The 14,792-nt window shown below is 49.4% G+C and overlaps 1 protein-coding gene across 1 annotated transcript; it reads right to left on the reverse strand.

The window, feature by feature from the left end:
• Positions 1-365: 365 nt before the first annotated feature.
• Positions 366-8,401, reverse strand: REELD1 (reeler domain containing 1). The gene is made up of 6 exons (XM_068402549.1): positions 8,182-8,401; positions 7,086-7,308; positions 5,340-5,497; positions 4,313-4,613; positions 3,601-3,664; positions 366-947 (listed from the first exon to the last, which is right to left on the reverse strand). Exons 1-6 carry the CDS (start codon positions 8,399-8,401, stop codon positions 366-368), a joined length of 1,548 nt encoding a protein of 515 aa, XP_068258650.1.
• Positions 8,402-14,792: the final 6,391 nt, after the last annotated feature.

Consider the following 14,792-nt stretch of genomic DNA (forward strand, 5'->3'; position numbering starts at 1 on the left):
GCTGAGATTAAACAGGAGACAATACTACAGCGCAGAGGAAGAATTTCTATTTTTGGCTACACCCTTAGGGCAACAGAGGAAGCAGCGTATGTCACGGCTGCAGTGACAGCTAATGAGCAGATATACAATATTAATTGCGGTAAGTGTAACACACGGAACAATCTATCAGCTTCTATTTTCTTAGCAGCTGTAGCTTAGATACTTTCAACTAACACCTTTGTCTGAACTGGCAGCTTTGAGTTTGTTTACCTAGATGGTGGCACGTAGAGGAACTGCCCCACCGCTTCCCATAACCTGTGGTGTACAGTCCGGGCTGTTTTCACCTACACCGGCCGCTGTATTGCTGCTTTCGGCGTTGCAGATGTTCAGATGATTGTCTTCTTCCCACTGCTCGAGGGACTGACCCAGTTGTACTCGGCTTGCACCAGCACGAAGCTGTTCTCCCGGATCTTTCGGAAGTGCATCACCTCCCCGTTTTCTCTGACGGCGATGACGTCGGGGTCCGGCTCGCTGAAGGAGACCTCGGTCCGCTTGTGGCAATGCTGGGCACAGACACAGCGCATGGCAGCCGCCAGTGCCAGGCCCAGAGCGGCCGTGCAGACCAGGAGGATGCCGAGTTGGGCTGCGAGGAGTCGGGTCCCTCTGCCAGGGTCTTCCCCCTTCTCGGGAACAGCAGATTTGGGAGCTGGCCTGGTCACCCATGGCAGGGTATTCCCACCCGCCGCCTCCTCCTCCTCGCCCCTGGCGCCTGCCTCCTCTGGCTGCAGTGCCAGCTCTCTTTCTGCCATTTGCCTTGAAGCCGATGACAAATTGCTGGCAGCGTCGGCATCGCCAAACCAGGCTGTTGTCACAGCGACATCACTCAGGTGAGTGTGTACGTGCGGGGCAGAAGAAGATGCTGTCGCATGTGGGGAGGTTTTCAAGACAGCCCCGCTCTCTGTACTGGCCTTTGAAAGCAAAAACATGACCAGATGTGCAGTGAGGGAAGAGAAAGGGGGCTGGTTAGATTCTCATCCACTACTGACATCACGGTACAGTTCAGCTCTGTATTTCTGGTACCCAGGTGTCCCCCGGCCTTGGAATAACCCTGCTCCATCCCCTGCTTACTCAGCAGCTTTTAGGAACAAGGCAGATTCAACCCTGCTCCATCCGTATCAGAATTGCCAAGGGAGAGACGAGGCACTGGGAGCTGGTCCCAGGGGGGCAACGCAGAGTGGGTTGAAGGGGCAGAGGTGAAGGGTGCAGGTGGAGGGGAAGGTCACTGTTTTGCCTAAGTAAAGGTCTGCAACTCCTGTGGTGGCGGTGGTATTTTTCACAGGCATCATTATCACAAAAAAAATCCCTTAATAAACAATTTCCATCTTGAGTGATACCAGGGTCATGCTGAAAGGAAAGGAGTGATCTTCCTCGCCAAGCTTCATGTTTAGGGTCACACCAAGCCCACTGGGATTCAGTGTCACCCTTCTGAGGCTGTGGATCGAACCACGGAGCGGAGGGACCCAGGACACTTGGGATGGCCTTTGACATCAGCAGTTTTGGGGCAGTCACATACAACCTGTGAGCCCTTCTCAAAACCCATCATGCTTTCTTAGGCTACACAGCCAGTTTGGGACCTGCTGCCTCTCAGTGGTGCTCAACCACCCGCTTTAGAGGGAACGACTGTTCCTGCATGATCCTGTTCCTAGGGGCTCTGCCTGGTGCCGTGCACCTTATTTTATCCATCACACAGTGACAGCCCCTCTGTGCCAGTTCTGCAGCCCAGGCTTTGCTGCAGATATCATCCAAGACTAACTGTGAAACAATCGCACAGTTTAGGAGGCCCCCACTGAATTTTTCCATTCCCGCTGTGCACCTGAGCCCCCATCCAAAACCTGCAAAAATCTACTGGAGTCTTTTCTTTGGCTCCACTGAGATTTGGATGTGGCCCTCAGTAGCTGGCGCCTCTCCAGCCTGTCCAGCCCAGCAGGCTTTTTCACACATCCATTAATTACACCAGAGAAACTCTCACCCTCCACCGTCATTAGCGATTTCTAAAGCTTGCTGGGAAGACAGTGTGACAGGAGCACAAAGCTGAGGTAGGTGCCCTGGCAAGCTGTGATCCCAAGTAGGGGAGGGTCAGAGCATCCTTTGTGGAAGAGACCGTTTCTGAAAGTGCTAGTAAAATACGGTAGTAAATAAAAGACTTTCAGTGGCTGAACTGCAAACTGTAAAGTAGCTGGCTGGCAAAGTTAGGATTGCGTGGGTATGGATCGCTTCCCCTCAAAATGCCAACGCCACACTGTAGGGATATACTGCAGGACTTGGGACTTTGGGATAGCAAATGGAATTGCCTTGCAAGTCCTTGCCCTACCTCACCTCATTTCTCCTTTCTTTTTGTACTTCTCTCCTTTCTTGCCTAATTTCTCACTATTGTTATTTCGTTATGCTCTCCTGGTCTTGCCTTGTGCAATAACTCTTCCTTTCCTTTGGTTACCATCTTCTGTCATTTCTCCACTCCTCTCCATGGCTATGCCAGATGCTCATGTTACACATCTCTCCTTTACTTGTTTTCTGTCCTCTGCTCCTTCCTAAATATTTCTGCCTTGTTCTCTGCTGGACGGCCCCTTCCTCTTTAGTTTTCTGTGAGATTACTTCTCTTCCTCCTGTGGCATCCTGCAACCCAGATCTAGTTCTTTATTTTCCTTGTGTTTTTCTTCTCTCCATCCCCTGCATATTGGGCTTCCCCTGCTAACTCTGTACCCCATGTCTCTAAGCCATCCCTGCTTTCCAGCTTCTCTACTAGTTCCCATCTGAGCATCCTCCTTTTGCCTCCACAGTCCTGGTATTCTCCAGTTTCTCTCCCTCCTCTCGCTGTCCTTTTCTTTCTCTACCTAATTCCTCACGTGCCCTTTCCAGCTCCCACATGTCCTTCCATACATACAGCCACCCCACTCCCCTGAGGCTGCAGTCCTTTCATATCTTTCTGGGCTTCCTTTCCTGAGGTCACCCCTTCCTGAAAGGCCCTCCCACCTGCTCCTCCCGTCTGCCAGCTCCCACTCTTCCAGCTGTCTCTGGTAAGTGCACCCCACGCCTGTGGCTGACCCCACCACCATGACCATCACCACCACCTCTACCTTTCTGGTCCATCCAGCCTCCCGGGCTGACCCTGCCCTCAGAAAGCACACGGCTTCCTTGGCCGTCCCCAAGAAAGATGAAGTCTTTGACCTCTGGTGAATGTCATGGGTGGTACCTATCCAGCACCTCTGGAAAGGCACATCTCAGCCTTCCATGGGAATAAAACACACGTTTGCAGCCCAGTAACATCCAGCAGCCTTTAGTCATGTCTACAGATGGAAAAGTTATTTTAGATTGTTTTTTTTACAGTGGGACTCTTAAAAACCCATGCAGTGGGCTCAAAAGGAAAACAAAAGAGAAATATAAAACCAATTCCCAGTTAAAGTACAAAAATTAAAACTCTTAACAGTCTCAAAGTAGTTTTAGTGACTTATGAGACCTACGCGGGCTGCTTGGTGCTGCGATGCAGTAGAGAGGGTTTATTCTCATCTTCCCTTAGACCTTTCTGTCTTTGGAGAAGACATCCTCCCCGTCCCCGCTGCTTACCTGCTTGTCTTCTTTACACATCAAGCACAAGCGTGGGGTGGCAGCGCTGGCAAGGCTTCCTGCTCTAAGATATGGACAGAGGAAAGGCAGGGTTAGTAAGGGAGACATGTCCCTGGGCTCTGCACCACTGGAGAAGCGTGCCACTCCCTAGAGCAGCCTCCAGACACATGCAGTCAACACAGACCTTAGGGGGCTGCATTTTTAATAACGTCTGATCATTTATTCCTATCCCCATCGTTTTCACCCACAGTATGAAATGTTGCATTAAAGCTCATGCAGCCCAAACCCTCTAAGACTTCTGAGCAGACATCCTCAAGCCCAGATTTCATAATTGGTTTGAATCCTTTCTTCCTTTTCCCTATAGATGGAGAAATAGGTCTGCTGAGTTTACCATTTCATTGAATATTTGCATGAGCTTTTAGAAAAATATCATAGCGGTCAATAGTTTTTATCACATTTTTCAGTCAGTTGGCCAGTCCTCTGCTGGGCTGAGCAGCTCAACATCGGCTTTTTAGGAGTTTTGGATTTTCTCCCTGTCACGTGCGATCTCCAAAGGATTATTTCTCAAAATTTCAGCAAGAAAACACCCTCTCGCCTCCCCCCAGCCTCAAACACACTCCTACATGGACCCTCACTCATCTGCAGCGAAACTAGTACTATTTTCCTTCCCCAGAAGGGCTGGAGAAATAGCCCTTCCCACCACCTAATTTACCCATCTGAGGTGCTGTAGCTGGAGGCGTTGTCCCAGGAGAGAAAACCTCGCAAGGCGTCCGCCATGCCGGGCTCTCGGGTGGGGAGAGATGGCTCCAGCCCCCAGCTGCTGGATCCGTCACTCCCACTGGACGCAGTCAGCAAAGGCTGGGTCGGCTGCTTCAGCTCAGCCATGGGACGGGCGTCTGACCCAACACCGAAACCTGGCTCCAATGCTGGTGTTGCCATGATGCTGGTGGGGCTGGCAGGCAGCGCGGGGGTGCGCAGGAGGGAGCCGGTGGCAACCGCGGGAGAGGTGGGACCTTGTCCAGCATGGAGACAAAACAAGAAGCAGCGAGAGAGGAGCAGAAGTCTATTTAGTCTTTGGTTTGTCTATTTCAAATCCCATTCGGTGCTAATGTTTGCCAGGAAGGATCTTAATAGTGACTTTTTTTATATTTTCATGTCACTTAATTTTGAGTGGGAACCCAGATGGAAAGTAAAGCAGCAAAGCCCACTGCCTAAATTATGGTCAAGTAAAATAATTAAACCTCAGTTTTGGTACCATGCCAAAAATGCTGAGAAACGCATCTGATTTTGGTATAAGTAAATTCTTGGAGCATTTTGCTGACTAAAGACCACATGAATAGAAGTAAATACATACCTGAAGGGCAATAGTCACATTTAGAGACGAATGTATTCCTTTATTTAGACAGCATTGCTAATTGCACTTGCTTGTCTTCAGGAGCTGAGATTTTAGGTAAAGTATGTTGTATTTTAGGGTTTGCACTGAAATTGTAAGATCTGGCAACCCTGTTTATCTTTCTGGTACCCTCCTCGGAACTAGCTCCATCACCTTGAATGCTGACCCGTGCCCTCACTTCAAGGAGTTTGCCACGGCCATCGCTGCTCTCCCCGATGGCCACAGGAGTTAAATGGGTCCCTCCAGCTTGTTTGGGTCACCTGTGTTCAATGCTTGCCCAGAATAAGCTGTAAAACTACTCTGTGGGAAGCGGTCGGTAAGCATCCCATACCTTTGCTTGTCGTACCTGTGGGGTGTGGGTCAGCCGGTCCCTGCGAGGGCGCGGGGGTTACAGGGTCGGGCTTCTTGCTGCTGCCAGCAAGCGTTTTGTTTTGCCCTCGCTGAGCCACGATCGCAGATTCAATCTTTGCCCAGTAAACAAAGTATGACTGGACTACGGAGATGCTGTTAAAACATAATTAGGCAAGAATTTACTGCCTCTATAGCATTAATAAAACATCCGACTGTTTAGCTAATCACGGACTGCTTTAATCTGAAGGCAGAAGCAGCGCAAAAGTATTTTAAAGGATTAGCCCATCATCATAGGTTTTATATTACAAACAAAAAATACCAGGTCCCGTAAGAAAGATACTGGGTGAAGAATCACCACTCATAATTAAGATCAGTCAGAAAAATGTGTGGGAACTTAAATGAAAAATAAATAAAAGGCTATTATATTCGTTGTGTGACAGAAGTACATTTGGAAAACTTGGACTAGCTTTGCTTATAATCTTCCGTAGGCAGGGAAACAACAGTGGTATTTACTAATTAAAACAAGTCAATGCAACTTGGGCAAACAGCAGAATAGGTAGGGGAAAAAAAAGTCTCTCTTCTCAGCCCTCTGATATTTGAGCTTGCTTAACCCTCTGCTTTTTGTCAGGTGCCAAAGCTTCACTGGCCAACCTTTAACTCTTCACCCGGAGAGCCTTATTTAAGCTGGAGATTTTAGGAGAATTTCAGCTCAGATTGCTCAGCTGCTTCTGAGAATTAGCTAAGTGGAAACCAACCCAAGTTCTCCTGTGGCAGATGACTCTTACAAGGCATTTTAAAGCCTAACAAGGAGTTTTTCCAGATGCTGTGATAGGGAGAAAAGGGGGAGGCTACCAGAAATCAGCTTGGAGGGTCAAAAGCCAGAGGGTGAAGGAAGCGTCAGAGCAGGTGGCTAGGAATAGGTGGTGTTGGGTTTATTCGGTTACTTGAGTTTTATGTGGTTTTAATAGTATTTCCTGATCTAAAACAACAGGCAAAACTGGAAACACTAAGCAGCAATATTTTCGTTTCAATTAGTTTGTGTTGAATCATGATGAGATGCACAAGCCACGGCACTCACCAGGATGCTTATGTTTTGGGGAGCAGCCAAGGATCTGGCCAAGCAGCTTCTAAGCAGTTTTGTAAAGTCAAAACATAACAATTTAATCTCTTCCAAAAAGTCGCTGTGCTTCCTCTGAGACAGCCAGTTAGAAAATGTTTAATTTCATTCCAAATCAGAGCCAAAATACTTGGATAGTTTGGGACTTTGGCGCAGAACAGGGATGTCAAGTTTTGTCCCAGTGCCCACTCTCGCTTCCTACTGTGAATAATTCTGTTTACATTTAACTTTTTTTAAAAACACTCATTTTAAATTATTTTTTAAAAAAAAGAAGTGATAAACAAGATTATCCTGTAGGCAGGGAAGTCCTATGGGCTGTGTTATTTAGAAAGACAGGCAATGTGATCACAGTTCTCTCTTTATACTTTAGTATTTCTATTTCCTAAGTACTTAGGCTGTCATCTTCCAGTGTATTTATTCTGAGAAAATAGTGACTGTGTAAATAAAAAGCGGCACTACCTAGCAGATATAAGTAGTGATTTATGTACCAGCTGGGATACTGTTGCAGCATTTGATAAGTATTTAGCTATATGTCCACTGTGCTGGACAAGTACAATGGAAAAATAAAGCCAAGCCTTTAACTGAGAAGACACAAATTCTGGTTAGGAACCAGCATGTTCTTACAAAAACTTGATGTCTCCAATGGGTTGGTCTGGTGCTTTCCACACAAAGGACAGGTTTCTCTTCAGTGACTTATCCGAGTGGGTGACAGCGTCACCATCTTCAAAACAAGTCAGGAGCTTGGAACCAGGAGGGATGAAGACGAATGTGCCAGCGATTTCATCGTTAGACACTTTGCGAGCTTGAAGCAAAAAGCCCATAAAATCCTGGGTGCTCCTCACTGTCACTGCAAGACAAAACACGGGACGTGAAGGGATTTGTATCATAGTTACGGGGTGAATTGTTTGCAATGGAATTTCCAGTGCTAACACTGAAACTGAAAGAAAAGCCTGTGCAAGAACAACAAAAAAAATCTTACTGTCTTTGTCCTCACGGTCTGTCTTGGACACGCTGGATGCAGGAGGCCAGACTTTAACTTTGTAGTATGTAATTGCACACAAAATTTGCTTGATTCTTTTTCCCCCCTTGATTATAATCTGCTAACCACATTGCACATTATGCAGCCATTTTTAAGGAAGGAGGTTTGGGTGCAAAATCTTGTGGGCTGCCCTTGGAGGGGTTTTATTTTGCATGGGTATGAGCAGGCAAGCGGCCAGGCTGGGGAGTGGTGCCTCTCAGCTCTGTCTGCATCTGCCTCAGGAGCAGCGATGCTGGGGACGGGGCACGCTGCCCAACCGTACCTAAGGGTCGGGTGAGTCACCCAGACCCCTTCGTGCAGCGCAGAGGAGCAGGGAAGGCAACTTTACCCTCTGGGGGTGCCTCTCATGTGCCGTTGCATGTAATGAGGTCCAGTATGGCTGAGATGCAGCTGAGATAAGTGAATCCCACCCAAAGCATCCAAACCTACTGGCTGCCTCCGGCAAACAGTTCGTCTGCAACAACGTGAAAACCCGGAGTCAGCCATCACCTGAGAAACCTCAGGCAAAGTGCTGCAAACGGAATCCCTCTGTAAATACATTCGTTTCCTCATGATGAGAGAGGTGGCGTAACTCACTCAGAGCAGTTATCTCTCTTCCCAGCCCTCACAAAGATTAATGCCATCACTTGAGATTAGTTATCATGTATTTTTCAGATGCAGGAATGAGAAGCTATTCCTTACCTGAAACCTTGTCACCTGGGAAGTAGAAGGACATGTTGGTGTGGACAGTAACGTAGTCATTGCTGGAGCTGTGCAGCTGCGCTCTCAGGTGCCTGGGCATCATGTCGGTGCAGGCAGAAAGGCTCGCGCCGTGCGAGAAGGCGGCTGCGTAGGAGACCAAGCACAAGGTTGTGCATGCCCAGCCGATGATGGCGATGTGGGCTCTCCTGACGTCCTCCATCCTATGGTGGAAAGCAACGGGCAGGTTCACTTCAAAGCAGCGGCTTCAGCAGCTTGTAAGCCCGTCTGGTGCCTTTGAATTAGCTGAGCTCCAGAGCTGCCCTTCCCACAGCCTTTAAATGAAGGAGAATAAATGATCTCTGTAGCACACGGAGCTGCTTCGGTAATCCACATAAGTTTACAATTGGAAGTAAATTGCTGAGGCTGGGAGGGGAGAGGCCCAGCAAGAGGATGCATTTCTTGCGGAGTCACCCGTGGAGGGAGCAGTTGGGGAAGATTTGCTCTAAAACAGTCTTGTGGTATTTAGCAGGAGAAGGCTCTGCACGACTGCGCTCAGCACCCTCCACCATTCCCAGCCCAAATGTACAACCTGATCAATGGGGGAAACATCTACCCTTCGACCTGCAGAGCTGCTGCAGGCCCCATCCCTCGCAGGGCTGGTGCACAGCACAGAGCCTCTCCCTGCCCATTGGCATCAGAGCCATTTCCCCCCCAAGGACAGCACATGTCCCCCTCCTTGCTCTGGCCTGTGGCAGCACGAGGCACCTTTCAGCAGCCTACGCGTCGCGGCTCAGAGGCACTGGGCTGCTTGCAACCTCCAGGCCCATCCCTGGCTGCCCAGCAGCATTTCAGCTTGTCCTTCTCAGTCAGGGCTCACTGTTGCTGATGAGACAGCAGCGATGCTGTCTTTGAAGTCAGCGTTGGAAGCCTGGGCAGCCGTTTTGGCTCATGCCAGGATTTCTCCTTATTCTCCCATTTTTAATCCAAGCAAGCATTTTTTCTTGACGTGGTAGAAGTTTAATATTTGGTATGCTGTGTCTTTAGTACCTCTCAGCTTTGGTGGCTGGCACAAAACACGTTTCCAGATTAGCTGGAGGATTGTGTTATTCTGATTTTTCAGAATGTCCTTTTGAAAGCAAAGCTGAAGGACAAGCGTGCGGTGTTTATTGTGATGGATATCGTAAGGCAGATAGTCCCGCTTTTAATGTAGCGCTTTCTAACATCTTTTCAACACGCAGCTTTTCCTGGCTTAGATTTCATTACACTTGGTCCATAAGTAGATGTAAATAAACCAGAGGAAACCAGAGGCTGAGGAGGTCTAGCTTACACCTCCGTCTCTAGCACTTCAGAAACCTGCCAGCTGACTCTAACAAACCACCACCCACACGAAACAGTTTGTGCCCAGCCCAAAGCAGGGAGCGAACGGATGCAGTTTAACCTTCCACAGCCGAGCATTGTCCCACTCCACCCAGCTACAGGCCAGAAGATGCTTGTGGGAGTCACAGGAGCCTTCGCTAAATACCCCAGCCCCTGCAGGACCAGCGGTGGGATGCCCCCTCCTCGTGGAGTCAGTCTGGGCACACCTAAACCTCCCTTGCAGGGTGTGATTTCCCACAGGAGCTCATGACAGTGCCCCTGAGCAGCAGCTCTTTCCCTCGGGCATTTCCCAGGCTGTGCCACCGTTCCCCATCGCTCCCCCAGCCACTGCCTGCCCCCCTCACCGCCCAGGCGTGGGGAGCGGGGCCGTGCTCCCCAGGGCCGCCCGGGCTGGGGCTGCCGCCGTCGCTTACCTCGGGACATGTACGCCGTCGGGCTCGCTGCCGCCGCTGCCCTCCCGGCCTGCCCAGACCCATCCTTTCAGGGACCTTCTTCGCTTTCTCCTCTAATGGGAAGCGCAGCAGCTGTTACTGCTAATACCCACCACCTACGGCAGCTCTCCGCCAGTGCCCAAATCCTGCCTTAATCATATTAGTTTTCCTCTTCACATCCCACTGCCTTTTTTTTTTTTTTTAAAATCTCCAAGCTTCTGCAATGAAAACAAAGGCAACTAGCAGGGGGGGCAGCAGCAAGCCATGGGGTTTGTGTGGGACACCCTGGGACTCCTTTGCAGAGGTGCAGGAGGATTGGACTCTTGCTTGCCCCGTTACCCTCCCCACACGCCCCCGCCTTTCCATGCTGAAACTTTGCAAGGCAAAGCCACATCAGCTCCCTCTAGTCCATGACCCCCGAGCAGTGGGCCCTTGTGCCTCATAATTACATGGGAGTTATTTTGGCAGTAAAGGCAGAATTTTGCTAGAAAGGCCGGGAAGGTGCATCCCACGCACCAGCCCTGCCAGGAGGAGCCATCAACACCCCACAAACGCACCAGAACCGGCACACGGGACTAAACATCCGATCCGTGTGACTGTCCCCTGGCACAGGAGCTGCGTTTAAGTCCAAGCTGTCACCCCTGCTCCTTGCCGGAGCTGTGCTGCAGCCGTGCCAGTGCCTGGCTGTGGAGCTGATCCTGTCCCTGGGCTTCCCAGCTCCTTCTCAGATCTGCCTTGTCACTGCAGACTGCTCTGGTGATCGGGACTCTCAGCTGACCCTGGCCACTGTCACCGGGCTCATCCCGCTCCCTGCCAGTGACTCCTTGCTCGCAATGGGTGGAAATTAGGGTACACTTTCTCATCATCGTTAGAGCCACCATCAGGAGATCCTGAACAGGCAGCTTGCAGCCTGGAGTAGGGCTAGAGGAACAGAGTAACCACCCCATCAGCTGGCCAGCTTTTCTTCAGCCAGCAAACCCTTAAGCAGCAGTGTCAGATGTCTCAGGGCCACCAGGAGGGGGGCTGACCCTGTGGTGCAGGAAAGCTATTAAAGATGGAGGGGCAAAAGAACGTTTTGGTGCCCTTTAGTCCTCCTCCTTGTATAAATGTCTGATGGCTGAATGAGTTCCTGCTGGAGCTTAGGCCACTCTCCCTGCAGGACACCACAGAGCTCTGTCCTGTCCCATGACTAAAGCAGATACACCAACATGTAGGTAACACCACCGCATTTTGTTTCTGCAGCTCCAGCGGTGCCTATATTTGATCTTGCTCGGGATCTGACCAGTGTGGGAGTCTGTCCAGAGTGGGCACCGTGGAGACCTCTGCCCAGAGTGCCCCCCAAAAACTGGAGGCAGAGTCTCAGATGCCCCGCTCATTAGCGCTGTTCCCATCAGCCTGCCCTGCTCTATAGCCTGTCCTTCAGAAGTGAAACCAGATGCTGGGCTGGTGCTGAGGTACTGCTGCTGACAGCCCAGCTCTCATCTGTTTAACTGGTTTGAAAGTATGGGAACTGGTGGTACTGGGCTCTCAGCAGCTGCTCTCCGTGGCAGCTGAAAGAGGCCTTATAGTCACTGGATTTCAAGATACAACGCAAGTCTCATTGTTTTATTTCCTTTTGTTGGTAGAAGCAGAGAGTATTTCAGAGGGAGGGAGGAAGAGTTTGCATTATTGCGTCAGTTCCAGTTTGTAATTGCCCATACTTTATATACAAAAAATGCTATATTTATGCTATATTAACGCCTAATCCTTTCCTGAAACCAGCTGGTCTCTTATGGCTTTTCCTTACTAACTTATTCCTAAACTAAACTATCCCTTGCTTATAATTCCAGCGTAATAAAGCAGCAGCTCCAGACCTCTGACAATCTGCAGGGGAAACGCTGTTCTGGCACAGTGGCCAGGTCTGAAAGCAGTATTCCAGGTAAGTGTAGGTCTTTGCATCATGGCATGGTGTTAAAGCATTGAGCGGTCTTCTTCAGCTGCTGCCGCACATTGGGCACACGTTTTCATTATGCCAGCTCCAGTGAGGGCCATTTCTCCACTGGCTTCCACCTGAAAAAGGGAGAAAAGCAGTGGAGTGCAGACCCTGAAACAGCGATGTCGGGTGCTCCCTGGAGCTCAGTGCAAAGCTGTGGGGAGAAGGGAAAAGAGCTTCAAACAAATGAGACCCTGACCCAACCCACCTGTAACAGCAGAGGATGCACCGTGGCACTGACCTGGCCGTGCTCGCTCCTGAAGCCGGAGGCAGTCTCTGGGCAGGGCAGGACGTGCTGCCTCAGGGATGCTGTATGCAGGTTTAGCAGCATCAGTCAGCAGAGCTGCACGGTGCTGCCTGGACGCAGTGTTAATTGCTGAACTAATCTGAAATACAGCCTTACGCAGAGTTCATCCTTGCTGCCTGCTCTCAAGCAGAGGAACTCAGTGGCTTCAAAGCTGCACTCAAACCAAATGTCACAACCATCTCCTCCCTAGAGATGGAAAAAGCCTGTCACAGTCATTACTGTGACACAAGCACCTACCAGCAGCCTCAAACTGCATGTTCAAATGCCAAGTGACAGGCAGATGTTTCCAATAAGAAATACAGCTCTCTCCACAGCCTCTGGTTGCATCACCCACCAGGACAGCATTGCCTCAGCCTTCTCTGGCCAGAGCTTTGACCTGCTGGAGTCACTCGAGCTCAGCCAGGCTCTGTGTATCGCTCTGACAATGGGGGGCCCAGCCAGACATGAGATGACCATGTGGCACTGCTGTTTGCCTTTTTCCTGTCATAAATTTCTTTGTGAGTAGGAAGCTGGTACGGAGAAGGGGACTTAAGACAACTTACACCCTGCCTATTGTTTTCTCAACAGCATTTGTGTGGTGGATTTCTAGAATAAAAAAACAACACAGCTGGAATTTTAAAATAACACTAGGGAAAACTGTGCGTGCTCTGTAATAGCTTGATAATTAAGATAGACTATAAACCATATAACTTGAAATTTCATCAAGAAAGTATATAGAAGGATTATAAACCCAGTAACGTCCCAGGCTCTTTGATGCAGAAACTTTCCTCTTCTTGCAGATTGCTTCTACATCTCCACATCGTCAGGGCACAACAGGGACAGCAGGCATGGAGCAGGTGCAGTGGAGATCAGTATGTAATACGGGCATGGATGTAAGCAACCCAGCGCTGACACTCTGACAGGTTGAGAAATTATTTGCTACTGCAAGATAATAAGGGTTATAACGAGTTAGAAGTCCTTCCCGGTCAGCTAGTGGCCACCTGAGTCCTGTCAATAAAGTTTAGGGGGGGCGTTGGAGAAGAGTGGGCAGGTTGATCAAGTAGAGAGCTTGAAGATGGCAAAAGTTAGTTGAGTCCGGATCACAAGGAACTGATCATTAAACTAACAAAGCTGGCAGCACCATCTTATTTAAGAATATTTCAGGTCATCTTTAAAACAAATGCAAGTGGCCAAATGCGAGAAGAGCAGTTAAAAACCCACAGTAGGAGAGCAGTAAAAACCCATGATAGTCCCACAGGGAGAATGGAGAACAATGCCTCCAAACTGGGATCTCAGGGTTGACCTGTGCATGTCTGTGGCTCTGTGGTTGGGGAGACCAGGGAAAAGAGGATGTTTCTCTGATATCTAGTTAGGTGGAAGGTTGGCAGAAGTACTGGCAGGTCCTTCCATTTCTATCCAGTTGACTATTCTTGCTATTCCTCTATCACACTTACTGAAGTGTGACAGTGGATTCAAATGTTACTGCTGAGAATGAACTGACACATACACACGGATGCCACGTGTAACGTGAGCCTCCTTCCCTTACAAATTCAGCCTAAAAAAACCCAAAACAACCTTTTATTTTATTTGGTAACTACTGCAACCTGGGCTGCTGTTCTGCACTAGAAGAGGGGGTTGAGGGGAGAGAGAGATGGTGCAGGGCTCTTTCTGGATGTCAGTAAGAAAGGCCCAGCAACAAATAGCTTAATGACTGCTCAAATAAGATGAGGAATGCAGACAGCAAGTACATTGTACATCCCTTCAGATGCTGGGCACCCCACATTCATGTAGCATCGGACGGAGCCCAGATGGATTTTTTTCACACAGTGTGCAGCGCAGAGCAGATGCAATCCTGTCTGTGGAGAGCAGCTCTCCCTTTTTGTCACTTGAGCTATTTCATAATTTCCTTACAAGAAAATAACCCTCTTTCTAAAGGATGTTCTCATGAGAACTTGTTGCTGCTGTGTTAGATAAAGGCAAGGCCAGGCAGGTGGTGCAATCATGGTACCGAGTGGGAGCTGCCTGCGAGCTCTGTCATTATGATGAGCTGGCAGAGGTGTCCTGCAGCCAAGGGGTCCGCGCAGCCCAATGGCGACCTGAAAGCCATGCTGGGTGTGCAGCCCAGCCCGAAGCTGCTGTGTGGATCACCGATGACTAAACATTCAAGGGTCCATCAGTCAGGATCAATACAGCAGCCCAGGAAAAGCCTCCTCCCATGCGATTTCTCAGCCTTGAAGAACAGTTTGGCACAGGAACCTGAGACACTGACACTGCTGGCTCCACAGTCTGTTTGCTTTCAAAACCGACACTACACAGGGCTGGAGCTGCCCAAGGGCATGGGTTGGCATATTAAAGATCAGGCATTGCTTTGGTACCATCAGTCAAATGTTTGAAGGCTGTCACTTTGCAAACACTTTCATACTTTCTTGACTACCATGAACAATGCAGCTGAAACCTGCAGCTGTGAGGCACAGCTGGTTTTCATAGCTGGGTAAGAGCCTTAGGACTTAACAGGCAAGTCATACTCAGAAGGGCTCTGGGTAGC

Source organism: Nyctibius grandis, chromosome 6 (genome assembly GCF_013368605.1).
Source record: "Nyctibius grandis isolate bNycGra1 chromosome 6, bNycGra1.pri, whole genome shotgun sequence".
NCBI classification, from domain to species: Eukaryota; Metazoa; Chordata; class Aves; order Nyctibiiformes; family Nyctibiidae; genus Nyctibius; species Nyctibius grandis.